The 27,363-nt window shown below is 49.6% G+C and overlaps 2 protein-coding genes across 23 annotated transcripts; one reads left to right on the top strand and one right to left on the bottom strand.

Moving 5' to 3' along the window:
* The first annotated feature begins 557 nt into the window (after nt 1–557).
* LOC115054203 (sodium/calcium exchanger 1-like) lies at nt 558–13,330 on the top strand. Of its 21 annotated transcripts, none has more exons than XM_029519329.1 (9): nt 558–2,344; nt 4,255–4,361; nt 10,793–10,813; nt 10,904–10,931; nt 11,092–11,165; nt 11,248–11,375; nt 11,951–12,050; nt 12,141–12,413; nt 12,954–13,330. In XM_029519329.1, the coding sequence occupies exons 1-9, from the start codon at nt 558–560 to the stop codon at nt 13,328–13,330; spliced, it is 2,895 nt and encodes a 964-aa protein (XP_029375189.1). The 21 variants fall into 21 exon arrangements, with proteins under 21 accessions (XP_029375189.1, XP_029375273.1, XP_029375598.1 ...); XM_029519413.1 differs by having other exon boundaries at nt 636–2,344; nt 10,904–10,921; nt 11,097–11,165; XM_029519738.1 differs by having other exon boundaries at nt 780–2,344; nt 10,904–10,921; nt 11,097–11,170; nt 11,250–11,375.
* Nucleotides 13,331–14,267: 937 nt separating this feature from the next.
* On the bottom strand, nt 14,268–27,358 carry LOC115055889 (phosphofurin acidic cluster sorting protein 1-like). Of its 2 annotated transcripts, XM_029521993.1 has the most exons (24): nt 25,999–27,356; nt 24,967–25,054; nt 24,801–24,890; nt 24,558–24,683; nt 24,142–24,304; nt 23,837–23,928; nt 23,431–23,514; nt 23,257–23,316; nt 23,003–23,145; nt 19,239–19,302; nt 19,104–19,148; nt 18,951–19,039; nt 18,757–18,871; nt 18,345–18,446; nt 18,164–18,264; nt 17,925–18,079; nt 17,729–17,839; nt 17,482–17,584; nt 17,165–17,207; nt 16,233–16,278; nt 16,062–16,155; nt 15,791–15,978; nt 15,597–15,707; nt 14,268–14,827 (listed from the first exon to the last, which is right to left on the bottom strand). In XM_029521993.1, the coding sequence occupies exons 1-24, from the start codon at nt 26,166–26,168 to the stop codon at nt 14,715–14,717; spliced, it is 2,496 nt and encodes an 831-aa protein (XP_029377853.1). In that variant the 5' UTR covers nt 26,169–27,356; the 3' UTR covers nt 14,268–14,714. The 2 variants fall into 2 exon arrangements, 1 of the variants encoding a protein (XP_029377853.1); XR_003841739.1 differs by lacking the exons at nt 14,268–14,827; nt 15,597–15,707; nt 15,791–15,978 and having other exon boundaries at nt 16,233–16,680; nt 25,999–27,358.
* Nucleotides 27,359–27,363: the final 5 nt, after the last annotated feature.

The raw sequence follows: 27,363 nt of genomic DNA, 5'->3' as shown, positions 1-27,363 counted from the left end.
TGTGTCTCTGAATGAGAACAGGACAATCCTGTTATGTAATTGTAGTGATGAAGTCGTGGTGCGTTTTTTCAGAGTTGGAATGATGACGTCACAAGAATGTTGTTTTATTTCATTCATTCATTTTCAGCTGCTCATCTGTCAGTGTCATGGGGGGTCACAGCTGGGTACTGTTATTAATATTATTCATTAGAAAGCTTGAGAGAAATATATATAATATTTCTTAATATTTTGATGAATTAAAGTCATGAAAAGCATCCAGGAGGAACATTAAAGCAACAAAACAATCTCATAACACAAAATACAGTCAAAATAAGGCGAAGACAGAAGAGGACGGACTGAAGGTCAACGAACCAGGACGTCATCCTGCTGAGACAGACTTCGTATAGGACACCGTGGACAGGACTGATTTGTCTCTTTAGGTTTTTGACTCTTTGTTTGTGAACATTGAAGTTCATGGTTGTCCAAATTTATGGAAATCCTCAGATGCTCAGGACATTTATTTTGGATTGTCATGTCCTTTTTTTGTCTTGCAGGTTTAAGGGACCTAAAGCATCATCATGAGCCGAGCCAGGACCTCGTCCCTGTTCTCCACCAATCAGCTGCTTTTCTTAATGACCTTCATCTCATGTTCAGCAGCAGGAAGTTCTGCTGCGATGTCCAACAGCACCATCAGCAACCACACCAAATGTGGCGGCAGTACTCACTGCATCGAAGGTGTCATCCTACCGGTGTGGAAGCCGGACAACCCAGCCTTCGCCGATCGCCTCGCCAGAGCCACGATATACTTTGTAGGGATGATGTACATGTTCCTTGGTGTCTCCATCATTGCCGACCGATTCATGGCATCCATTGAGGTCATTACTTCTCAGGAGAGACAGATTACGATCAAGAAACCGAATGGCGAGAAGATTACCACGACAGTGCGCATCTGGAATGAGACAGTGTCCAACCTGACCCTGATGGCTCTGGGCTCCTCCGCCCCAGAAATCCTCCTGTCTGTTGTGGAGGTCTGTGGTCACAACTTTGATGCCGGGGAACTGGGTCCCAACACCATCGTAGGAAGCGCCGCGTTCAATATGTTCGTCATCATTGGCTTTTGTGTATCTGTCATTCCAGAGGGAGAGACGAGGAAGGTGAAGCACCTCCGGGTGTTCTTCGTCACTGCGGCCTGGAGCGTCTTTGCGTACACCTGGCTTTACCTGATCCTGGCCTTTTTCTCTCCGGGGGTGGTTGAAATATGGGAGGGGCTCCTCACGCTTTTCTTCTTCCCCATTTGTGTCGGCTTTGCTTATGTGGCCGACCGCAGACTGCTGTTCTACAAATACATGTACAAACGATACAGAGCAGGGAAGCAGAAAGGAATGATCATTGAAGCCGAGGGGGAACCAGACCTTCCCTCGAAGGTGGACGTTGAGATGGATGGGAAAATGCTCAGCTCCCCCAGAGAGGAGTTTGTAGATGGAGAGAAGGGTTTTGATATGAAGGAGCTGGATGAGGAGGAGGCCCGGAGAGAGATGGCCCGGATCCTGAAGGAGCTGAAACAGAAACATCCAGAGAAAGAGATGGAGCAGTTGATGGAGCTCGCCAACTATCAGGTCTTAATGCAGCAACAGAAGAGTCGGGCTTTCTACCGCTGTCAGGCAACAAGGATCATGACTGGTGCAGGCAACGTGCTGAAGAAGCACGCTGCCGACCAGGCCAAGAGGGCCACTCAGCACGATATCTGCTCTGAGCTTTCGGTCAACGAGTTTTCTTCCAAAGTCTTCTTTGACCCCGGGACCTACCAGTGTCTAGAGAACTGTGGCAGCGTGGCACTCAATGTGGTTCGTCGTGGTGGAAATCTTTCCAACACGGTCTCAGTGGATTACCGAACTGAAGATGGCACCGCGAACGCTGGCTCGGACTACCAGTTCACCCAAGGAAAGATTGTCTTTGAACCAGGCGAGACCGAAAAGGAAATCCGCATCCACATTATCGATGATGACATTTTTGAGGAAGATGAGCATTTCCTGGTCCACCTCAGCAACGTGACGGTCTTATCGCGAGGTGCCACCTCAGAGGAATGTGAGACGAACCACGTGGATGCTCTGGCGGGGTTAGGCCTGCCGTGCACAGCCACCATCACCATCTTCGACGACGACCATGCCGGGATCTTTATGTTCGAGGAGCCGGAGGCAACCGTGAGCGAGAATGTCGGGGTGATGGAAGTGAAGGTCATCCGGACCTCAGGAGCTCGCGGTGTCGTTGTGGTCCCTTACAAAACCATTGAGGGGACGGCTAAAGGAGGCGGCGAGGACTTTGAGGACACACACGGAGTCCTGGAGTTTGAAAACGACGAGATCTTGTAAGTAGAAATCTTCTGAATCACAAGAACCTGAATCTCTCTGTCCCCCTTTGCTGTATGTTTCCACTGGGTTGTGGTCAGGGTTGTTGTTTGGCTGTTTCTCACATTGTGTGACAATTATTAAAAGAAAACAGTTTCTATTCCAGACGCTCTTTCAGCTCCGCCCATTCTTAGTTATATGACTACCAGCCTCAGGTTTACATGCCTCACGTATCTCTACAGTTTCTTTCCATGTCGGCAGCAGCAGGAATGTAACGCAACACATTTATTCCCAGAACATAAACAAGGCCGCTGGCTGCCGGGGGGGGTTCTTGAAATGGAAAAAGGTGCCCAACCTCCTGTCTCTGTTTATTAATGAGGATGCTGCCCCACTTTCTGCAGGAGCCTTATATAGAGCTGACCTGCTGAACATCAGTCAACATGATTGAACACAATTACAGTTTATAGTTCCCATGAATCATTGCAATTTTGTTAGCTTAGCAAAGCCCTCTTATCCTTAGAGCTGCCATGTTTGTACAGCAGCCCAAAATGGACGAACCAAACACAGACGGAGTTTCATGTTGTTTTGGTACCTGATGGGATGGGAGGGAGGGGCTTCAGTTGACCTCTGAACCCTAACTGTCAGTGAATCGAACACATCTGTCCTTAACCTGCTTCTTCCATCAGGAAGTGTCTCTTCCCCCAGCTGGTCCTGGTGGTGTGTTCTCATTTCCCCCAGAATATTCATCATCTTCATCCCTCATTACAGAGAACAGAGTTTTTACCGAATCAGACAGAATCAGTTTTTAAAAACTAAAAACACAAACAGGTGAAAATGGAAAAACTGAATGAGGCTCTTTGAGGGGAAACTTCAGTTCATAGTGATGTTGATATTCAGACTGAGCTGCTGGACCGCTGCAATCTTTATAGGGCCTAGCTCCGCCCCATAACTCCTGGCTAACCCTAAAAGAGGCGTGGCATGGGTGGAGCTGAGACAAAAGAGTCAAGGATCAAATCTGGTTCAAGAGCAGAAAACCACTACCACCAGTGGAGCTGGACCTGAATCATCTGTCAGAGACGTTACTCCAACATCTGGAGGCTGACAGCATCTTCACATCTGGAAGCATTCCCAGAATCCTTTGCTCTTCACTTTGCTGCTGTCGGGCGCTAACAGCTGATTGGTGGGAGCTAATAGATTCAGGTGAGATGAGCTGAGGTGTTAACACAGAAATGTGTGTCACCACCAGTCCGCTCCAGATGGCTCCACATGGCTCCTGTTCCTCTGAGGATGAACCCTGAATGCTAGCATGTTAAGAGAACATTTACATTACAGCTGCCTGCATATTAGCATTTAGCATACAGTGCTTATTTCAATTTTTTTGCTGATGATTATAAAAAGATGTGACCGTTGACCAGCCAAAGAAAACTTCAGCACTGTTGCATTATGGGAAATGTAAGATCAAGTGTTGTTGCTGCTGCTCACATTCAGACCTGTGTGTGTCAGATAAACAGCACACTGCTCTCATCCTTATTAGGAGTCTGTTGCGCAGCTGAATTCTGCAACAGTCTGTTCCTGTCAGACTTCAGGGGAGGTCGCCGCTGGCTGTCGGCCACATGTCCGACCTCGCCGCTTTATCTGCACCGTTTCCCTCCACACTGACTGAGCGCACTCTTGTAAAACTGCAGATGATAAGCAGACTCACAGCCGTCCAGCTCCACAAAGCAGGAGAGTTTGAGATGAGCATTGAATCAAACGTCTCTACTCGTTGGCACAGAAAATGGTGTCCAGTGTTCTTTAAATCTAAACTATCCCTTCGCTTCACCAGAACTGCACCAAAGTGGCTGGATGCTTTAGCTGTTCGATCGCCAACCTTCTGACCTTTGACCCAGTTTTCTTTCCTCCTTCACAAACTTTTCTCTCTCTTTTTCAGTAAATCAGTTCAGATCAATATAATCGACGACGAAAAATATGAGAAAAACAAGAACTTCTTCCTGGAGCTCGGGGAGCCACAGCTGTTGGAGATGAGTCAGCGGAAAGGTGGGGGCGTCACCTTCCTGTGTGGTAGCCCACCCTGATACTAACGCCCTTTGACCTCCATTAATCCAAACTCACCTCAAGGCCTTGCAGTGAAACTCCACCTGACTCTGAAGGACAAACAGTGACCTTCATTATGATGTCACTTCTGATCCTTTGTGAGTTTGACCTCTGTGGGCCAGTGACGGGAGGTCACCCACCTCCAACCTTCTGTGTGCCATGGAGACCACAACAGGGTCCTGTCAGGTTCAACATGAGCCTGAATGTCTAACAGTGAACTAGTGCATGACTCCTGATCTCTGACCTCTGACCCCTCCCAATGTTGTCCGTCTGCAGGAAAACGATAGCAGTTAGAATAATTGACCACGAGGAGTATGATAAAAAGGCCAGCTTCTACATAGAGCTGCAGGAGCCATATTGGAAGAGGAGGAGATGGACAGGTGTGAAGAATCACCTTGGCCACTCTAGTGACCTTTGACCTTTCCTACTTCTACCTTCTCTTGTTCAGCTTACTACCTGCTACTGTTGCTCTGTCGCTTCCTGCGTCACAGCGCCGTAACCTGGCCTCATATTGACTAGGACAAGACTGGTGGGGACAGTTGGGGAAAGGTGAGGACAGATGAGGACAGATGAGGATAGGTGGGGACAGGTGGGGACAGGTGAGGACAGATGAGGATAGGTGGGGACAGGTGAGGACAGGTGAGGACAGATGAGGATAGTTGGGGACAGGTGGGGACAGGTGACGACAGGTGAGGACAGATGAGGATAGTTGGGGACAGGTGAGGACAGATGAGGATAGTTGGGGACAGGTGAGGACAGATGAGGATAGGTGGGGACAGATGAGGACAGATTAGGACAGATGGGGACAGATGAAAATAGGTGGGGACAGATGAGAACAGATGAGGACAGTTGGGGAATGGTGAGGACAGATTAGGACAGATGAGGATAGTTGGGTGTGGTGTTTGTGGCTCTGGGCACTTCAGTACCAGGTGTGATCCAAACCAGCGCCTGGTCCCTGATGTTTTTAGTCTGTAATGAAGTTAGTTCAGATCAGTCCGACTCTCTGACTCTTTCTGTGTGTTCATCCGTCCATTCTCATCCTCCATCTTTGATAGTGACCTTTAGAGTCACGTCTCTACGTCGGACACTCCTATCGGCTCTGGTGGGTGACAGATGAGGATAGTTGGGGACAGGTGAGGACAGATGAGGATAGGTGGGGACAGGTGGGGACAGGTGGGGACAGGTGGGGACAGATGGGGACAGATGAAAATAGGTGGGGACAGGAGAGGACAGATGAGGATAGGTGGGGACAGATGAGAACAGATTAGGACAGATGAGGATAGTTGGGGACAGGTGAGGACAGATGAGGACAGTTGGGGACAGATGAGGACAGATGAGGATAGTTGGGAACAGGTGAGGACAGATGAGGATAGTTGGGGACAGGTGGGGACAGGTGAGGACAGATGAGGATAGTTGGGGACAGGTGAGGACAGATGAGGATAGATGGGGACAGGTGAGGACAGATGAGGATAGGTGGGGACAGATGAGGACAGATTAGGACAGGTGGGGACAGAAGAGGACAGATTAGGACAGGTGGGGACAGATGAGGATAGTTGGGGACAGGTGGGGACAGATGAGGATAGGTGGGGACAGGTGAGGACAGATGAGGATAGGTGGGGACAGGTGAGGACAGATTAGGACAGGTGGGGACAGATGAGGACAGATGAGGACAGATTAGGACAAATGAGGACAAATTAGGACAGGTGGGGACAGAAGAGGACAGATTAGGACAGGCGGGGACAGATGAGGATAGTTGGGGACAGATGAGGATAGTTGGGAACAGGTGAGGACAGATGAGGATAGTTGGGAACAGATGAGGACAGATGAGGACAGATGAGGACAGATTAGGACAAATTAGGAAAAGTGGGGACAGATGAGGATAGTTGGGAACAGGTGAGGACAGGTGAGGACAGATGAGGATAGTTGGGAACAGATGAGGACAGATGAGGACAGATGAGGACAGATTAGGACAAATTAGGACAGGTGGGGACAGATGAGGATAGGTGGGGACAGATGAGGATAGATGGGGACAGGTGAGGACAGATGAGGATAGGTGGGGACAGATGAGGACAGATTAGGACAGGTGGGGACAGAAGAGGACAGATTAGGACAGGTGGGGACAGGTGAGGACAGATTAGGACAGGTGGGGACAGATGAGGATAGTTGGGGACAGGTGGGGACAGATGAGGATAGTTGAGGATAGTTGGGGACAGGTGGGGACAGATGAGGATAGGTGGGGACAGGTGAGGACAGATGAGGATAGGTGGGGACAGGTGAGGACAGATTAGGACAGATGGGGACAGATGAAAATAGGTGGGGACAGATTAGGACAGATGAGGACAGTTGGGTGTGGTGTTTGTGGCTCTGGGCACTTCAGTACCAGGTGTGATCCAAACCAGCGCCTGGTCCCTGATGTTTTTAGTCTGTAATGAAGTTAGTTCAGATCAGTCCGACTCTCTGACTCTTTCTGTGTGTTCATCCGTCCATTCTCATCCTCCATCTTTGATAGTGACCTTTAGAGTCACGTCTCTACGTCGGACACTCCTATCGGCTCTGGTGGGTGACAGATGAGGATAGTTGGGGACAGGTGAGGACAGATGAGGATAGGTGGGGACAGGTGGGGACAGGTGGGGACAGATGAGGACAGATTAGGACAGATGGGGACAGATGAAAATAGGTGGGGACAGGAGAGGACAGATGAGGATAGGTGGGGACAGATGAGAACAGATTAGGACAGATGAGGATAGTTGGGGACAGGTGAGGACAGATGAGGACAGTTGGGGACAGATGAGGACAGATGAGGATAGTTGGGAACAGGTGAGGACAGATGAGGATAGTTGGGGACAGGTGGGGACAGGTGAGGACAGATGAGGATAGTTGGGGACAGGTGAGGACAGATGAGGATAGATGGGGACAGGTGAGGACAGATGAGGATAGGTGGGGACAGATGAGGACAGATTAGGACAGGTGGGGACAGAAGAGGACAGATTAGGACAGGTGGGGACAGATGAGGATAGTTGGGGACAGGTGGGGACAGATGAGGATAGGTGGGGACAGGTGAGGACAGATGAGGATAGGTGGGGACAGGTGAGGACAGATTAGGACAGGTGGGGACAGATGAGGATAGGTGGGCACAGGTGAGGACAGATGAGGATAGGTGGAGACAGGTGGGGACAGATGAGGACAGATTAGGACAAATGAGGACAAATTAGGACAGGTGGGGACAGAAGAGGACAGATTAGGACAGGCGGGGACAGATGAGGATAGTTGGGGACAGATGAGGATAGTTGGGAACAGGTGAGGACAGATGAGGATAGTTGGGAACAGATGAGGACAGATGAGGACAGATGAGGACAGATTAGGACAAATTAGGAAAAGTGGGGACAGATGAGGATAGTTGGGAACAGGTGAGGACAGGTGAGGACAGATGAGGATAGTTGGGAACAGATGAGGACAGATGAGGACAGATGAGGACAGATTAGGACAAATTAGGACAGGTGGGGACAGATGAGGATAGGTGGGGACAGATGAGGATAGATGGGGACAGGTGAGGACAGATGAGGATAGGTGGGGACAGATGAGGACAGATTAGGACAGGTGGGGACAGAAGAGGACAGATTAGGACAGGTGGGGACAGGTGAGGACAGATTAGGACAGGTGGGGACAGATGAGGATAGTTGGGGACAGGTGGGGACAGATGAGGATAGTTGAGGATAGTTGGGGACAGGTGGGGACAGATGAGGATAGGTGGGGACAGGTGAGGACAGATGAGGATAGGTGGGGACAGGTGAGGACAGATTAGGACAGGTGGGGACAGATGAGGATAGGTGGGCACAGGTGAGGACAGATGAGGATAGGTGGGGACAGGTGGGGACAGATGAGGACAGATTAGGACAGATGAGGACAAATTAGGACAGGTGGGGACAGATGAGGACAGATGAGGACAGGTGGGGACAGATGAGGACAGATTAGGACAGATGAGGACAGATGAGGATAGGTGGGGACAGATGAGGATAGTTGGGAACAGGTGGGGACAGATGAGGACAGATGAGGATAGGTGGGGACAGATGAGGACAGATGAGGATAGGTGGGGACAGGTGAGGACAGATGAGGATAGGTGAGGATAGTTGGGGACAGATGAGGACAGATGAGGATAGTTGGGAACAGGTGAGGACATATTAGGACAGATGAGGATAGTTGGGGACAGGTGAGGACAGGTGAGGACAGATGAGGATAGTTGGGAACAGATGAGGACAGATGAGGACAGATGAGGACAGATGAGGATAGGTGGGGACAGGTGGGGACAGATGAGGACAGATGAGGATAGTTGGGAACAGGTGAGGACAGGTGAGGACAGATGAGGATAGTTGGGAACAGGTGAGGACAGGTGAGGACAGATGAGGATAGTTGGGAACAGATGAGGACAGATGAGGACAGGTGAGGACAGATGAGGATAGTTGGGAACAGATGAGGACAGATGAGGACAGATGAGGATAGGTGGGGACAGATGAGGATAGTTGGGAACAGATGAGGACAGATGAGGACAGATGAGGATAGGTGGGGACAGGTGGGGACAGATGAGGACAGATGAGGATAGTTGGGAACAGGTGAGGACAGGTGAGGACAGATGAGGATAGTTGGGAACAGATGAGGACAGATGAGGACAGATGAGGACAGATGAGGATAGGTGGGGACAGATGAGGACAGATGAGGATAGTTGGGAACAGGTGAGGACAGATGAGGACAGATGAGGATAGTTGGGAACAGATGAGGACAGATGAGGACAGATGAGGATAGGTGGGGACAGATGAGGACAGATTAGGACAGATGAGGATAGGTGGGGACAGATGAGGAGAGTTGGGAACAGGTGGGGACAGATGAGGACAGATGAGGATAGGTGGGGACAGATGAGGACAGATGAGGATAGGTGGGGACAGGTGAGGACAGATGAGGACAGGTGGGGACAGATGAGGACAGTTGGGGACAGGTGGGGACAGATCAGGACAGATGAGGATAGTTGGGAACAGGTGAGGACAGGTGAGGACAGATGAGGATAGTTGGGAACAGATGAGGACAGATGAGGACAGATTAGGACAGATGAGGATAGGTGGGGACAGGTGGGGACAGATGAGGACAGATGAGGATAGTTGGGAACAGATGAGGACAGATGAGGACAGATGAGGACAGATTAGGACAAATTAGGACAGGTGGGGACAGATGAGGATAGTTGGGAACAGGTGAGGACAGGTGAGGACAGATGAGGATAGTTGGGAACAGATGAGGACAGATGAGGACAGATGAGGACAGATTAGGACAAATTAGGACAGGTGGGGACAGATGAGGATAGGTGGGGACAGATGAGGACAGATGAGGATAGTTGGGAACAGGTGAGGACAGGTGGGGACAGATGAGGATAGTTTGGAACAGATGAGGACAGATGAGGACAGATGAGGATAGTTGGGAACAGGTGAGGACAGGTGAGGACAGATGAGGATAGTTGGGAACAGATGAGGACAGATGAGGACAGATGAGGATAGTTGGGAACAGGTGAGGACAGGTGAGGACAGATGAGGATAGTTGGGAACAGATGAGGACAGATGAGGACAGATGAGGACAGATGAGGACAAATTAGGACAGGTGGGGACAGATGAGGATAGTTGGGAACAGGTGAGGACAGGTGAGGATAGTTGGGAACAGATGAGGACAGGTGAGGACAGATGAGGATAGTTGGGAACAGATGAGGACAGATGAGGACAGATGAGGATAGTTGGGAACAGATGAGGACAGATGAGGACAGATGAGGATAGTTGGGAACAGATGAGGACAGATGAGGACAGATGAGGATAGTTGGGAACAGATGAGGACAGATGAGGACAGATGAGGATAGTTGGGAACAGGTGAGGACAGGTGAGGACAGATGAGGATAGTTGGGAACAGATGAGGACAGATGAGGACAGATGAGGACAGATGAGGACAGATGAGGATAGTTGGGAACAGGTGAGGACAGGTGAGGACAGATGAGGATAGTTGGGAACAGATGAGGACAGATGAGGACAGATGAGGACAGGTGAGGACAGATGAGGATAGTTGGGAACAGATGAGGACAGATGAGGACAGATGAGGATAGTTGGGAACAGATGAGGACAGATGAGGACAGATGAGGACAGATGAGGACAGATGAGGACAGATGAGGATAGTTGGGAACAGATGAGGACAGATGAGGACAGATGAGGACAGATGAGGATAGTTGGGAACAGATGAGGACAGATGAGGACAGATGAGGACAGATGAGGACAGGTGAGGACAGATTAGGACAGATTAGGACAGACCCTAACTCCTGTCCTGTTTCTGACTGTCGTCTGTTTCCTCTTCAGCTCTGCTGCTGCAGGAAGTCGGTAAGCTGCTGCTGCTTCTTCCTGTTCTGTCGCTTTCTCTGACCAAAGTAAAGAGTGCGATGCTGATGTGTTTCCTGTTTGACCTTTCAGGTGGATTCACCCGGACAGGTAAGAACCTGATGTCACACCTGAACGTTCACCTGTTGTGGTAAGACCACTCTGAATGTCTGACATTTAACTGAGATGCAGCTGGATCAAACCAAATGAGCACAGCTAGTCCTCCAGCAGCCTGTCGGAGGCTGGTCTTCACATCAGGATTCTAAACTGTCGTTCACCTGTTCAGGTAGAGACATCTACAGGAAGGTCCAGGGGCGGGATCACCCTGCCCCCTGTGACATCATCAGCATCACAGGTAAAGTCTTCTGTCTGTTCACTCATTCACTCTTTCACTCATTCACCCTTACATTATCAGCATTCTGCTCCCCCCCCAATAGAGGAGGCTGTTCAGGAGGTTTTGACCAAGAAGGAGGAGGAGGAGCGGCGGATCGCAGAGATGGGTCGTCCGATGTTGGGTGAACATGTGAAACTAGAGGTCATCGTGGAGGAGTCATACGAGTTCAAGGTGGTTGGAGTCTGCTGTTCCCATCATCCAATCAGGGGAGGGAAAGAAGAGCTGGATAAAGAGCCATAGACTTATTCTTCACCAACTACAGGCCTGAAGTTAGCTTAGCATAAAGAAACAGAGGGAAACAGCTAGCCTAAAGATCAATGACAGACGCTTGCTATGCAGATTGCGTGCGCCATCATTTCCCTGAGCTGTTGCCAGGCAACCAGTAAGTAACCAGGAAGTATCAGCACCAAGAAACAGTTCAACACAGGTTTAGACTCCACTGAGTAATCAGTCACCATCTTGACTCAGATATTTTGCTGTTGCTTAGCAACAATTAGTGTCTTCCCTGAGTGTCAGAGCAATGACGGTGGTAAAGCTGCGAAAAGTCCTCCTCTTTCGATTTCTGATGATGATTTGACCAGAGACGCAGACTCTATCTCTCTTGTGTTTTATGAATTCAGTCTTAATCAGAGGACGACATCCTGTCCTGTACGTCTCAGGGCCCTCTGACTCTGGTCCTCAGGTGATCAGGGACCTGACTGAAGTCATGTGTGGACGTTTAGAGACGCTGACATTCTGTCTTTCAGAGCACTGTGGACAAACTCATCAAGAAGACCAACCTGGCTCTGCTGATTGGCACCAACAGCTGGAGGGAGCAGTTCGTGGATGCCATGACAGTCAGCTCTGGTACGAGCTGGAGTGGAGCTGAGCCTCCGAGTCTGTCTGTTGTGAGGGCAGGGAAACTTTGAAGTGTGACTCCTGCTCTTCCTCCCTCAGGTGACGATGATGACGATGAATGTGGGCAGGAGAGGCTACCCTCCTGTTCTGACTACGTCATGCACTTCCTCACCATCTTCTGGAAGCTGCTCTTTGCCTTCGTTCCTCCCACCGACTACTGGAACGGCTGGGCCTGTTTCGTCGTCTCCATCACAGTCATTGGCATCCTGACGGCGGTGATCGGGGACCTGGCGTCTCATTTTGGCTGCACCGTCGGCCTCAAAGACTCTGTCACCGCTGTGGTGTTTGTGGCTCTGGGCACTTCAGTACCAGGTGTGATCCAAACCAGCGCCTGGTCCCTGATGTTTTTAGTCTGTAATGAAGTTAGTTCAGATCAGTCCGACTCTCTGACTCTTTCTGTGTGTTCATCCGTCCATTCTCATCCTCCATCTTTGATAGTGACCTTTAGAGTCACGTCTCTACGTCGGACACTCCTATTGGCTCTGGTGGGTGATGTCACAGCCAATCAGAGAGTCTCTGGATCAGTCCTGTATGTTTCTGAGTTTATTGTGTTGACAGAATAAAGAAAATCAGATATTTGGAGCTGATTTTTCATAATTGATGAGCGGAACTCCTGATCAGATAAAGATAGAAACTTCTGATCAGCTTGAGAACAACACAAAGACATTTCTTTTATTTTTGTCTTATTGATGCAGATTTTTTTTGTGCAGCATTGTGTTCAATAGATCCATAATCTACGCCAAGCTCCTTTGAGAAGAAACACCTCCAGTTCTATTTAGACCAAATCAACACAGCGTGAACTGATCAGGTCTTCATAGATCCGAAATTTCACTTCCTCTCTCTCTCCCTCAGACACCTTTGCCTCTAAGGTGGCAGCCATCCAGGACCAGTACGCTGACGCCTCCATCGGCAATGTGACAGGAAGCAACGCTGTCAACGTCTTCCTGGGTATCGGCATAGCATGGTCCATCGCTGCCATCTACCACTACTCCAAGGGCCAAGAGTTCAAGGTCAACCCGGGAACGCTGGCTTTTTCTGTGACACTCTTCACCATCTTTGCCTTCATCTGTATAGGTGTCCTCATCTACCGCCGGAGGCCTGAGATTGGCGGCGAACTTGGTGGACCACGGGTACCCAAAATCCTCACAACCTGTTTGTTCTTCAGCCTGTGGTTGATGTATATTGTCTTCTCCTCCCTGGAAGCCTATTGCCATGTAGAGGGCTTCTGACAGGCTGGAGGTTCTGACACAACTGAAGAACAATTCAGATGGACTTCTAAAGCTCCAGTCAGTTCCTGCAGGTTCTGACAGGTTCCTATGATTTCTGTAATTTGTCTAAAGGTTTGGTAGATTTGTAAAGCTCAAAGATTCCTTTCGGTTCTAGAGGAACTTTATGAACAAAAGGTTCCTGATTTATACATGTTCTGATGGACTCTGTCTGGATGGACTCGCGTTCTTACAAGACCAAACAGGTTGAAAATGTCATGAATGAGTTTATAGAAAATTTATAGAAAATCCTGAAAAGGACTTCCAAAAGCTCCAACAGGTTCCTGTCAATTGTCTAAGGGTTGGGAAAGTTCTGCTGGGTTCTTCCCATTCCCTGAATATTCTGATGGGTCCTTCTTCTGAAAAGTTGACGTGACGGTTCTAGCAGCTGTCTGAATATTTTTATCCTCTGGTCAGTAGCATTGGACTGTCCTTTAGTGTCTTCACGGACCTTCTGGGACATTAAAATCATTCAGCTGCATTTTAAATCCTGTACCTTTAACAAATGTATAACACAAACCAGTTAAAGTTTGACTTACATGGGCTCTGAGATCACGTCTACAATAGTGACCATCAACAGAAGTGCTGACGAAAGAGTTCAGAACCTGCAGGACATTTTGATGTGAAGTTGAACTGCAGGGATCGTGACGCACCCACATGAATATCTGCACCGAGTTTGACACATAATTAGTTTAGACAATAGAAGAAGAGAGTTCCTTAGACCATAAACCTGTTTGACTGGGAATTAAATTGTTTGAGAAAAATTAATTGTGTGTGTGTGTGACCTTGAAGACGACACTATCTGGAGGTCCGTAATGTTATCGGAAACAGCAGCTGAGTTGTTGTTTATTGTCTGGTTTGTTCCCTTTAAATATTAAAGTGCAGTGAGTCAAAGGTCCGCCTCTGTCCACGTCTACATGATTCTTCCTGCTCTGGGTTTATTAGACTCAGACTCTGCAGGACAGGAACAGAACTCTGGTTTATTGTTCCAAAGTTTTTCAAATTTTTACAAAACCGACTGTTTAAAGGGTTAAAAGCTTAAAGTTTACTGTTTTAAGTTCTTTTTAAGACGAACACCTGGTTCGGAGGTCAATACCCAACCTGAACCCTGATCCAACAAGAAAACCAGCATCTGAGATTCTTATTGTCTCCTGAGGTTAACATGCTAACTAGCTAACAGCTAACCATGAAGTTAACATGCTAACTAGCTTGCTGCAGCTGATTCCTGCTTGATAGCTGAGCTGCTAAACAAAAAAACAAACATTCAAAAAATGTTCCAACATGATGTGACTGAAGAAAGGCAAGAAGGTTTCTGATCTGATCCAGAGGAGGAAGAAGAAGAGGAGTTTCAGAGTTTGTTATATCCAAAGATCCCAACAGGAAAATGTTTGACGTGTGTCGACCACTGAGCAGCCAACTGGAAAAACTTGACATCGTTCCATTCAACTCCATCTATAGAGACTGGGACAGACAAGACAGAAGGACAGAAGGACAGAGGGACAGACAGAAGGACAGACAGAGGGACAGAGAGAGAGACAGAAGGACAGCCAGAGAGACAGAGACAGACATAAGGACAGACAGAGGGACAGAGACAGACAGACATAAGGACAGACAGAGGGACAGAAGCAGACAGACATAAGGACAGAGAGAGGGACAGAGACAAGGACAGACAGACATAAGGACAGACAGAGGGACAGAGACAGAGACAGACAGACATAAGGACAGAGAGAGACGGACGGACAGACAGACAGAGGAACAGAGACAGACAGAGACAGAGAGAGAGAGGAACAGAGACAGACAGAAGGAGAGAGAGACGAACGGACAGACAGACAGACAGACAGACAGGGAGAGAGACAGACAGAAGAACAGAGCACGACAGAGACAGACAGACAAAGGAACAGAGACAGACAGAAGGACAGAGAGAGACAGAAGGACGTACAGAGGGACAGAGACAGACAGACATAGGACAGAGGAACAGAGACAGACAGAGAGAGAGACAGACAGAAGAACAGAGAGCGACAGAGACAGACAGACAAAGGAACAGAGACAGACAGAAGGACAGACAGACGGACAGAGACAGACAGACAGGGTCAGTAAAGTCTTTTTTCATTCAGACTGAAAATTACTGACGAATCTGATCCAATCAGAGGAGACGATCTGTTCTGTCTGTCTACTCTAACGTCATCCATGAAAACACATTTTGTGTGTGTGTGTGTGTGTGTGTGTGTACCTCTCAGTGTGTGTTGGTGTTTGGAGGTACAGATCAACCTGCTGATTCCTTCAATCACCTGACTCCTGGACTCCGCCTCTTTGTCTCTTGTTTTTTTACCGAGAAACATGACTGACACACAGACACCATCATCTTCATCATCATCATCATCATCATCATCATCATCATCCCCTTCATCATCTCCTCCTCCTCACCTTTCTTGTTCTTCTCCTTCATCACCACTGTCATACTCATCATTTGTCCTCCGCTGATTCTTGACACCTGCAGAGAGCGAAAATTGCTCTTGAGCGTGTTCTTCATCCCGCCGTCCTTCCGCTGCTCTCCTCCTCCTCCCTGGCAGCTCCAGTAGTCTACTTGCAGACCCATCACCTCCCCTGAACAGCTGCACAGACATGGAGCTGACGTTACATGCTGGTCACACTTACAGCCTCCATAAAAAAAAAGCAACAAGTAAACAGGAAGTACCTGGTGGAGGGGGAGGGTGGGGGGGTGGGGGTGATGTTGATTGGTGCTCCTGATTGGGGGGGAGGAGATCCCAGTATGATGTCATCAGAGTCCACTACAGAGGCAGAAGCAGAGCGTCCAACATGATGAACAGATCTGAGCGCACAAATCTGAGCGTGTGTGTGTGTGTACCTGAAGTGGACAGGAAGTTCTGCTCCACAACGCCAACTTTCACCAGCTGTGAACAGACAGTGTGTATAAGCTGATGATTGTCCGTGGGAACGAGGTCCCTCAGTGTCACTGAAGGTCACTGAGGGTCACTGAAGATAACCGAAGGTCACTGAAGGTCACTGTGGTTCACTGAGGGTCACTGAGGGTCACTGAGGGTCACTGAAGATAACCGAAGGTCACTGTGGTTCACTGAAGGTCACTGAGGGCCACTGAGGGTCACTGAGGGTCACTGAAGATAACCGAAGGTCACTGTGGTTCACTGAAGGTCACTGAGGGCCACTGAGGGTCACTGAGGGTCACTGAAGATAACCGAAGGTCACTGTGGTTCACTGAAGGTCACTGAGGGCCACTGAGGGTCACTGAGGGTCACTGAAGATAACCGAAGGTCACTGTGGTTCACTGAGGGTCACTGAGGGTCATTGAGGGACACTGAAGGTCACTGAGGGCCACTGAGGGTCACTGTGGGTCGCTGAAGGTTACTGTGGGTCAATGAGGGTCACTGAGGGTCACTGTTGTTCACTGAGGGTAACTGAAGGTTACTGAAGGTCACTGAGGGTCACTGTTGTTCACTGAGGGTAACTGAAGGTTACTGAAGGTTACTGAAGGTCACTGAGGGTCACTGTTGTTCACTGAGGGTAACTGAAGGTTACTGAAGGTCACTGAGGGTCACTGAGGGTCACTGTTGTTCACTGAGGGTAACTGAAGGTTACTGAAGGTCACTGAGGGTCACTGTTGTTCACTGAGGGTAACTGAAGGTTACTGAAGGTCACTGAGGGTCACTGTTATTCACTGAGGGTAACTGAAGGTTACTGAAGGTCACTGAGGGTCACTGAGAGTCACTGTGGCTCACTGAAGGTCGCTGAAGGTCATACCAGCAGATGACTGTTTCTTACCCCGATGAAAGGAACAAACCTCTGGCAGGAGTCTTCTTCTGGGCTGCAAGGGAATCAAACCCACATCGTTAAAAACTAAACGTCATGATTAAAGACATCGTTCACGGTTACTGTCAGAGGGGAAGCAGCCAGCTGCGGACTCCACCCACACTCTAGACCACAGACGCTCAGGTCAAAGGTCAAAGGCAGAGACACAATGATAAAAACTTCATGAATAAACTGATGAGCTGTGAGGAGACGATGAGGAGGTGGAGCTCTGACTCTGTGAACAACTTCCTCTTCTTCTGTGGTTTGTTTGTGTTTGTGCCATGACGTACCTCTTGTGTTTACAGGTGAGCATGGCCTCTGAGATGGGACACAGATGAGAGACATTAGCTCCTCCCACATACTGAGAGACTCGACCAGCCACACCCACAAGATCTGTCCAACAGAAAACAAGTCATCATCGGGGGTCTGCTGGTTCATGTGTGAAACAGAAGGAGCCACTACAGCCGTGCTGACTGGAGTTATTGTGATGATGCTGGACTAAAGGTCAAAGGTCACCCAGTCTCAACGATTATGTACCAAGAGGAGGCGGCTCCAGACGTCCGAACAGTTCCCTCCAGCTAGCGTCCATGAACAAGTTACTGAACTTGGCGTCCAGAGAGGCCACATACTTGGCCAGCGGGTGGACTCCTGTTGAGGCAAAAACAGGGAGCACCATGGGAAGATTCCTGTCTGGTTTGGAAAGTGTGTGTTTGTGTGCCGAATACATGCGTACCAACGGGAAGGATGAGGAAGCGGATGTAGTTCAGCCAATCAGGTGTCTTGCTGGCCAGCTGCTCCACGAAGCAGCAGAGGACAGTGCTGAGGTAACTCTGGTCTCCGCCCACCGCCACCTTCACTGTGGGCGGAGTCTGGGAGTTACAGTTACAGCTGCAGAACATATTCAGTTCGAACATTAAACCGCAGAGGAAGGTGTCACTTTTAAGTATTGATCACTGATCAGGTGGCTCTTACAATCTCTGGATGCGGCCGATGACAGCGCTGAAGACAGCGTGAACATCTGCGGATGAAACGGTGCAGATGATTGGCTGATCAAAAAGAACCTCTGACAGATACTGAAGAGAGAAGACAGGAACCAATGAGATGATTCATGAGGAGCTTTGGGGGGACACAGAGAGAGAGAAGTGGGGGAGACCTGTCCTTGCCAGTCTGTGGTGTTGATCAGGATCATGGACTCGGGAATCTGATCTTCAGAGAACAGGACGTGGTTCAGCTGATCCAGGACCGACTTCCTGACCTGGAAAATCAGACAGACTCATCAGGATGACTGAACCTGTCCCTGCTGCTCCCACATCGACCTGAACTCTGAACTCCATCCAGCATCATGTTCCTGCTCCACCTGTGTACCCGAATCAGTCAAGGCAGATGGATGTGCCGGGGATGTGTTGGTCCCTTTAAATCATACAAGAGTTTGGTCTCACCCTGCTTTGTATGTAAAGTGCCCTGATGTAACTTTGTGATGATTTGGCACTTTAGAAATAAATCTGCCTTTGAAGCCTACAGCCCCCCTCTGAAGGACAGACAGACAGGTTTCGTCACTGTCTCACCTGTGGGTGGGGGCTCTCACTGTCCACACTGCTGGCTCTGTCCATCCCCCTGGAGTTCTGTCTGTCCTTCATAGAGACACTCCATGAATGGGGAGACACCTGACTTGCTGTCTTGCTGTGGACAGAAAGACAGACAGGAAGCTGATGGTTCGATGCAAGTGTGTGTGTGTGTGTGTGTGTGTGTGTGTGTGTACCTTAGTGACATCTGTGTTTGAGAATCTGTTTTACAAAGGTTGTGACCTGGGCCTGCATCTGTTCCCATGGTAACATCATCTTCAACTTCCTGTGGAGACAGGAAGAACATGGAGTAGACTGTCTATGCATGTCTGTGTGTCGGTGTGTCTCACCTCAGGGCCCGTCTCCTCCTGAATTCCAGGACTCAGCAGCTCCACCTGGTGGCCAAATAGAGAGAGCAAGGGATGAAAAAAACACAGAGGTCATGTGACACACACTGTCCCATGACGTGGATCTGGTGGACTCACAGTTGTGGTCTGGTTCTGATTCTCCGTCTGAGAGCTGGACTGTGAAAACTCCTCAAAGAACGGCCTGAAGGAAGAGACCAACAATCACACAACCACCACAGCAACACAACCACACAACTATGACCCAAAACTGCTCAACCAGCTTCTTATCATCTGTCCCTCAGTCCCTCGGTCCTTCAGTCCTTCTGTCCCTCAGTCCTTCAGTCCTTCAGTCCCTCGGTCCTTCAGTCCTTCAGTCTTTCTGTCCCTCGGTCCTTCAGTCCTTCTGTCCCTCAGTCCTTCAGTCCTTCAGTCCCTCGGTCCTTCAGTCCTTCAGTCTTTCAGTCTTTCTGTCCCCCGGTCCTTCAGTCCCTCAGTCCCTCGGTCCTTCAGTCCTTCAGTCTTTCAGTCTTTCTGTCCCACGGTCCTTCAGTCCTTCTGTCCCTCAGTTCTTCAGTCCTTCAGTCCCTCAGTCCCTCGGTCCTTCAGTCCTTCAGTCTTTCAGTCTTTCTGTCCCCCGGTCCTTCAGTCCTTCTGTCCCTCGGTCCTTCAGTCCTTCTGTCCCTCAGTCCTTCAGTCCTTCAGTCCCTCAGTCCTTCAGTCCCTCAGTCCCTCAGCCCCTTGGTCCCTCAGTCCTTCAGTCCTTCAGTCTTTCTGTCCCTCGGTCCTTCAGTCTTTCTGTCCCTCGTTCCCTCAGTCCTTCAGTCTTTCTGTCCCTCGGTCCTTCAGTCCTTCTGTCCCTCAGTCCTTCAGTCTTTCTGTCCCTCAGTCCTTCAGTCCCTCAGTCCCTCAGCCCCTTGGTTCCTCAGTCCTTCAGTCCTTCAGTCTTTCTGTCCCTCGGTCCTTCAGCCCCTCAGTCCTTCAGTCCCTCAGTCCTTCGTTCCCTCAGTCCTTCAGTCCTTCAGCCCCTCAGTCCTTCAGTCCCTCAGTCCTTCGTTCCCTCAGTCCTTCAGTCTTTCTGTCCCTCGGTCCTTCAGTCCTTCTGTCCCTCAGTCCTTCAGTCCTTCTGTCCCTCGGTCCTTCAGTCCTTCTGTCCATCAGTTCTTCAGTCCCTCAGTCCCTCAGTCCCTCAGTCCTTCAGTCCTTCTGTCCTTCAGTCCTTCTGTCCCTCGGTCCTTCAGTCTTTCTGCCCCTCAGTCCTTCAGTCCCTCAGTCCTTCAGTCTTTCAGTCTTTCTGTCCCCCGGTCCTTCAGTCCCTCAGTCCCTCGGTCCTTCAGTCCTTCAGTCCCTCGGTCCTTCAGTCCTTCAGTCTTTCAGTCTTTCTGTCCCTCGGTCCTTCAGTCCTTCTGTCCCTCAGTTCTTCAGTCCTTCAGTCCCTCAGTCCCTCGGTCCTTCAGTCCTTCAGTCTTTCAGTCTTTCTGTCCCCCGGTCCTTCAGTCCTTCTGTCCCTCAGTCCTTCAGTCCTTCAGTCCCTCAGTCCTTCAGTCCCTCAGTCCCTCAGCCCCTTGGTCCCTCAGTCCTTCAGTCCTTCAGTCTTTCTGTCCCTCGGTCCTTCAGTCTTTCTGTCCCTCGTTCCCTCAGTCCTTCAGTCTTTCTGTCCCTCGGTCCTTCAGTCCTTCTGTCCCTCAGTCCTTCAGTCTTTCTGTCCCTCAGTCCTTCAGTCCCTCAGTCCTTCAGTCCCTCAGTCCTTCAGTCCCTCAGTCCCTCAGCCCCTTGGTTCCTCAGTCCTTCAGTCCTTCAGTCTTTCTGTCCCTCGGTCCTTCAGTCCTTCTGTCCCTCAGTCCTTCAGTCTTTCTGTCCCTCAGTCCTTCAGTCCCTCAGTCCTTCAGTCCCTCAGTCCTTCAGTCCCTCAGTCCCTCAGCCCCTTGGTTCCTCAGTCCTTCAGTCCTTCAGTCCTTCAGTCCCTCAGTCCTTCGTTCCCTCAGTCCTTCAGTCTTTCTGTCCCTCGGTCCTTCAGTCCTTCTGTCCCTCAGTCCTTCAGTCCTTCTGTCCCTCGGTCCTTCAGTCCTTCTGTCCATCAGTTCTTCAGTCCCTCAGTCCCTCAGTCCCTCAGTCCTTCAGTCCTTCTGTCCTTCAGTCCTTCTGTCCCTCGGTCCTTCAGTCTTTCTGCCCCTCAGTCCTTCAGTCCCTCAGTCCCTCGGTCCCTCGGTCCTTCAGTCCTTCAGTCTTTCTGTCCCTCGGTCCTTCAGTCCTTCTGTCCCTCAGTCCTTCAGTCTTTCTGTCCCTTGGTTATTCAGTCCTTCAGTCCCTCAGTCCCTCGGTCCCTCGGTCCTTCAGTCCTTCAGTCTTTCTGTCCCTCGGTCCTTCAGTCCTTCTGTCCCTCAGTCCTTCAGTCCTTCTGTCCCTCGGTCCTTCAGTCCTTCTGTCCATCAGTTCTTCAGTCCCTCAGTCCCTCGGTCCTTCAGTCCTTCAGTCTTTCTGTCCCTCGGTTATTCAGTCCTTCTGTCCCTCAGTCCTTCAGTCCTTCTGTCCCTCGGTCCTTCAGTCCTTCTGTCCATCAGTTCTTCAGTCCCTCAGTCCCTCAGTCCCTCGGTCCTTCAGTCCTTCACTCTTTCTGTCCCTCGGTCCTTCAGTCCTTCTGTCCCTCAGTCCTTCAGTCCTTCTGTCCCTCGTTCCTTCTGTCCATCAGTTCTTCAGTCCTTCAGTCCCTCAGTCCCTCGGTCCCTCGGTCCTTCAGTCCTTCAGTCTTTCTGTCCCTCAGTCCTTCAGTCCCTCGTTCCTTCAGTCCTTCAGTCTTTCTGTCCCTCGGTCCTTCAGTCCCTCGGTCCTTCAGTCCTTCTGTCCATCAGTTCTTCAGTCCCTCAGTCCCTCAGTCCCTCGGTCCTTCAGTCCTTCTGTCCCTCAGTCCTTCAGTCTTTCTGTCCCTCGTTCCTTCAGTCCTTCTGTCCCTCAGTCCTTCAGTCTTTCTGTCCCTCGGTCCTTCAGTCCTTCTGTCCCTCAGTTCTTCAGTCCTTCAGTCCCTCAGTCCCTCGGTCCTTCAGTCCTTCAGTCTTTCAGTCTTTCTGTCCCTCGGTCCTTCAGTCCTTCTGTCCCTCAGTTCTTCAGTCCTTCAGTCCCTCAGTCCCTCGGTCCTTCAGTCCTTCAGTCTTTCAGTCTTTCTGTCCCTCGGTCCTTCAGTCCTTCAGTCTTTCTGTCCCTCGGTCCTTCAGTCCTTCTGTCCCTCAGTCCTTCAGTCTTTCTGTTCCTCGGTCCTTCAGTCCTTCTGTCCCTCGGTCCCTCAGTCCTTCAGTCCCACGGTCCCTCGGTCCTTCAGTCCTTCAGTCCTTCAGTCCCTCAGTCCTTCAGTCCCTCGGTCCTTCAGTCCTTCAGTCCTTCTGTCCCTCAGTCCTTCAGTCTTTCTGTCCCTCGGTCCTTCAGTCGTTCAGTCCCTCAGTCCTTCGTTCCCTCGGTCCTTCAGTCGTTCAGTCCTTCAGTCTTTCTGTCCCTCGGTTATTCAGTCCTTCTGTCCCTCGGTCCCTCAGTCCTTCAGTCCTTCTGTCCCTCGGTCCTTCAGTCCTTCAGTCTTTCTGTCCCTCGGTCCTTCAGTCCTTCTGTCCCTCGGTCCTTCAGTCCTTCTGTCCCTCGGTCCCTCAGTCCTTCAGTCCTTCTGTCCCTCGGTCCTTCAGTCCTTCAGTCTTTCTGTCCCTCGGTCCTTCAGTCCTTCTGTCCTTCAGTCCCTTAGTCCTTCAGTCCCTCGGTCCCTCGGTCCCTCGGTCCCTCGGTCCTTCAGTCCTTCAGTCTTTCTGTCCCTCGGTCCTTCAGTCCTTCTGTCCCTCGTTCCTTCAGTCCTTCTGTCCCTCAGTCCCTCAGTCTCTCAGTTCCTCAGTGCTTTGGACGTTGAGGGTTTTCTCAGTAGACCTGCTGACCTTAGTTTGGGTTTGGGTGTGCTCAGGATGCTGTCGCTGTCGTCCAGCTCTGGGCTACTGTCACTTGCGTTGTAAACTTCCAGACTGTCGTACAAGAGATCTAGGTCCTCCTGACTGGGACCCACTGGGTCTGAGTCCAGGACCTGCAGGACAGATGTGGTCAGCTGGTTTCCATGACAGGAAGTGACTTCAGATATTCAACATTATGACAATTTCTGTGTTCACACATGTTGTGTTCAGATGTGTCGACAAACCTCATCAGTCACTTTGAATCTTTTCAGCAGAGCCACAAACTTCTGTTTGAAGTTCGGCTGCTGAAAAACAACCCATCACCAAACTCATAATTTGAGGCAGTTTACATCATTTATGATAAATTTACACAAATACACAAATGACTCAAACACAAGAACAGACGAGTTGGTCCTCACTTGAGTTAGCGATGTTGTTTGGATCATCTTCCTGTGAGATTTCTTGATCTTTCCCCGAATGTCTCTGTCATCATTGTAGATGTCCTGAGAGACGAAGACAGGAAGAGACGGAGTTGAACTTGTTGTCACATGTTGTCGTTTGCAGAATGTTAGCCTGCACCAAAAATGCTATGATCACATATAAACATGCTAACACGTTAATGTTACAGGCTAATGTTACATTTATTCACTGAATGAAATTAGCATTAGCTAATCATTAGCATACGGTGATGCTAAATGAGCCTGTGCTGCCGTACTGAATGATGTTTTAAAAAAAAAAAAGAGCTGCTCTGAGGTCAAAGTTCACATTGCTGCCTCAGTAGCTCAGATGTGGTTGTAGGACATGAGTGAAGCATCTATCAGTCACCTGAGGCAGGACTGCGTCATCACTTCCTTCCTGTTCTGAAGAGAAGCTGTCGTCATCGTCCTCCCAGTAGTTCTCCATGTCAGGAGAGCAATCTGTGAAGACACAGGTCCGGGTCAGTTTCAAACTGAGCTCAGTTTAAATTTCAGTTTTTGAAGCATCTGTGATTTATTTAGATTTGCTCAGGGAGGATGAGGATGAGGAAACAAAGACATTTGTTCAGCTGAACTGTGTTGAGGAGAATGTGTAGATCTGACCAATTGGACCTGATGCTGTCAGACAGAAGGTCAGACTCACTGCTCTCCTACCTGAACCCTTGGTCTTGTTTCCATGGTGACCACTTGTGTCCTCGTGTTCGATTGGCTGGCTGGAGAGAGAGAGGATGCTCAGCTCTGCTGCTCTTACTGAAGCATCCTTCAGATTGCTATGGAGACTGAGTACGTGGGCACCATCAGTCGGATGCTGCAACACCTGGGACAAGACATACACACAGACACACACCCACATGTACACACAGACACACACAGTGATGACAGTTTGTGGTTCTTTACTATTTAACTTCATCACCACAACAACGTGCTAACATTTTGCTAATTAACAGTAAAAACAAAGTAGAAGTTGGACCAAAGTGACGGAGCCATCATCCCACATCCTGCTGTCCTACTTCCTGCTATCAGGCTTCCTGTGGCTCCACTTCTTTTCACCTTACTTCCGGTGGCCCTACCTCGGTCATGTTGATGATGCCTACGGCCAGTGTCTTGTAGCCCAGGATGGTCCGGCTCTTGTACCTCTTCCTCCTCTGCAGCATCACATGCAGATGATTTGCATCTCTCTTCAGGAAATGAGGATACTGAAAGATTTAATACCACCTGGAAGTGTGAGTCATCCTCTGAGGAGCAGTAGAACCAGACAAACTGAAGGTATCTGATGAGACTACAAATGTGTAGCAGAGGACAGACAAATGGACCTGCAGTGAGAAAGTGAGCTCCAGGTCTGTTTCCATGATGCCTTCAGGAGGAAGAGGATACTCGCTGGATCTCAAAGTTCGTTTGGAACCCTGAAGGTAAGAAGACGACAGAGGAGAGGACAGAGTGAGGACAGAATGAGGACATTGTGAGGGTGGACGTCCTCACCTGGATCTTCACAGCGATGATAACGGAGTTCAGCTCTTGGTCCAGCTCCCTGAAGACTGTCAGCTTCTTCAGAGTCAGACCAAACAACCTGGAAGTGGCATCACAGAGGGGTCAGAGGTCATCTTCAGTGGAGTCACACAGAAACACATTAGAACCATGGCCTTAGTGTAGTTGTATCAGTGCTTGACCTTTGACCTAAACAACCAGAACCTCATCAGTTCAGTTCATCCACGGACCAATGACGTCTGGACAACAGAGGACAGACTGTCCACTGAGCCAATCACTGATCAGTGTTGAAACCAGAGGAGAACTGATCCTCCTGAGACCTCATTAGACCAGGTCTATGTCCTACTACCTGTCAACGGCAGCCAGCACCAGCTAATGCTAACACCTGTCTCACCTGAGGTGTTAGGGAGACAGACAGGGGAGAGAGAGAGACAGAAACTGAGAGATCGGTGTTTAAAAATATATGAAATTAATATTTATTTACAAACTTTTTAATCTTTCTGATGAAAGATCACAGCTCCGCCCACTGATGACATCACCACCACCTGAAGTCACCTTGTCATGACTGGAGCAGCTTCCTGAGTCACTCTGACCCTTTAAGAGGATTAGCTCTGATTGGTGGAGCTGGTTGAACTCTCTTTAAGATCCTGTTTCTGACAGGTGGAGAGAAGTTAATCCTCAGCTCCTCCCTCATATGACATCTGCAGTGATGTCATGACTTAAGTCAGTGCAAAGCCTCTGGCCCCGGGTGAGCGGGATCAGCTCAAAGCCAGGTCCAGCCTGGAGCAGCACCCTCCTGGGTCACCATGGTTACTACAGTAATGCTCATGTCCTGGTCAGTTTCAGGAAAAGATGGCTATCTGTGTAAAATTAGGTTTTTCCTCACCGTCATCTCTGTTGCCATGGTTACAACAACAATCATGTCGTCATGGGTAACAGAAACAACATAAAATGATGTCCTGTGTCATATTCCGTTAAACACCAGGTGGTCCAGGGAGCCCACAGACCGAGCTCTGATCCTCTTACCTGGGCACGCAGCTCGGACACGACCGATCGATCTCCCAGGTAGCGAACAGGTTCATGGGCACCGGGACGCGGATGTCCAGTTCTCCGTAAGGACCGGACCAGGAGACCACCGGGTCCACCAGGGTCGGTGGAGGAGGGACCCCCCGGAGCGCTGCTCTGTCCGCCATCATCTCCCGTCAGGCGGCAGGTGACTGCTCCTCCACCCGGCAGCTGATGGTCCAGTCCGGGGGGCGGGGCTGGAGCTGGAGGAGGACCTGGAGTCCTGGTCCAGGTCCTGGTCCTGGTGGGAACAACACCGTGACTGACAGATGGTGTTCACTTGAGAAACACACAAACATTTCCATAAACATGACTTCACACAATAAATCCGAACAGTTTCATAAATGTCCTTCAAACACAAAGGTCAAAGTTCAGAGGTCAAGGTGCATTTTTAAATAAAAAAATCTCAATGTAAAATATTTTATCTATAACTTTAAATAAAATCCAGTTACCAGAATGACAGAATGATGTATTACTGTCTTCGTCCTCAGAGGACACTTTAGTTTATCTGTTAATCGTAGAAACATGAACGTTATTTCTGTTCATAATAATAATTGTGTTTTATTTCCTGTTTGACTTTTTTACTGAACAAATGTAATGTCGACTTGTTGTCCAAATCCTTGCCTCCATCTTGTGGCTGATCTTTTCTACTGCAGCCAACCTGACTGGTATGATGGAGGCTGAGGGTGGGACAGAGGTGTCCACAGCCTCCACGAAGATCAGGAGAAGAATGTCCCCGCCATCAGCTGTGTCCGTCCAGAGAGACAGAGACAGACAGCAACACTGTGAGAACTTTTCTACAGCCATCACATCCGCATCTACGACTCGTAGTTCTGATAAACCAAGCAGAGCTTCACCTCCAGGATGAAGATGGAGAAAAACCAGGGGATCATGGAGGAGCCTGACAGTCTGACCTCTGACCTCTGACCCATCTGGGCTGGGTTAGAGGTCAGACTTTACTTAAGTACAACAAGGACACTACAAGCACCCGCCAGCATAGTGGTGCAAACACTAACCGTCCTGGGACCTCCACCTGGATTCTACTCCACCAAATCCAGATCCAGGTCCATCAGCCAGAGAGACACAGGGAGTTCACCATCAGGACGACCTGGAGCGGATTTATTGGAAGTGAATTTCTGGAGAAAAACAGAAGAGTCTGATCTGGTGTGAGGCATTCTGTCCTCACAGAGTAAAACAACAACAACAACAACAGTAATGATATTATTATTATTAATAATACAACCTGATGCAGTTACACATAAAACCGATAAAAACAAGAAACAAACCAAACGAGAAACACCACGTGACGTGGTGACCTAATCGCAG

This window comes from Echeneis naucrates, chromosome 1 (assembly GCF_900963305.1).
Source record: "Echeneis naucrates chromosome 1, fEcheNa1.1, whole genome shotgun sequence".
In the NCBI taxonomy this organism is placed as follows: domain Eukaryota; kingdom Metazoa; phylum Chordata; class Actinopteri; order Carangiformes; family Echeneidae; genus Echeneis; species Echeneis naucrates.
The sequence above is the reverse complement of the archived record's forward strand: the minus strand, read 5'-3'. Positions and strand labels throughout refer to the sequence as shown.

What these genes read in the sequence shown, in the direction of transcription:
- LOC115054203 (XM_029519329.1), top strand. Translation starts at nt 558, where the DNA reads ATGAGCCGAGCCAGGACCTCGTCCCTGTTCTCCACCAATCAGCTGCTT. An exon ending in GGAGATGAGTCAGCGGAAAG is followed by an intron (nt 4,362 to 10,792) that starts GTGGGGGCGTCA and finishes TTTCCTCTTCAG; the next exon opens with CTCTGCTGCTGCAGGAAGTC. An exon ending in TCTGCTGCTGCAGGAAGTCG is followed by an intron (nt 10,814 to 10,903) that starts GTAAGCTGCTGC and finishes TTGACCTTTCAG; the next exon opens with GTGGATTCACCCGGACAGGT.
- LOC115055889 (XM_029521993.1), bottom strand. Translation starts at nt 26,168, where the DNA reads ATGATGGCGGACAGAGCAGCGCTCCGGGGGGTCCCTCCTCCACCGACC. An exon ending in ATGACGCAGTCCTGCCTCAG is followed by an intron (nt 23,515 to 23,836) that starts GTGACTGATAGA and finishes TTCGTCTCTCAG; the next exon opens with GACATCTACAATGATGACAG. An exon ending in CTTCCTCATCCTTCCCGTTG is followed by an intron (nt 17,840 to 17,924) that starts GTACGCATGTAT and finishes TTGCCTCAACAG; the next exon opens with GAGTCCACCCGCTGGCCAAG.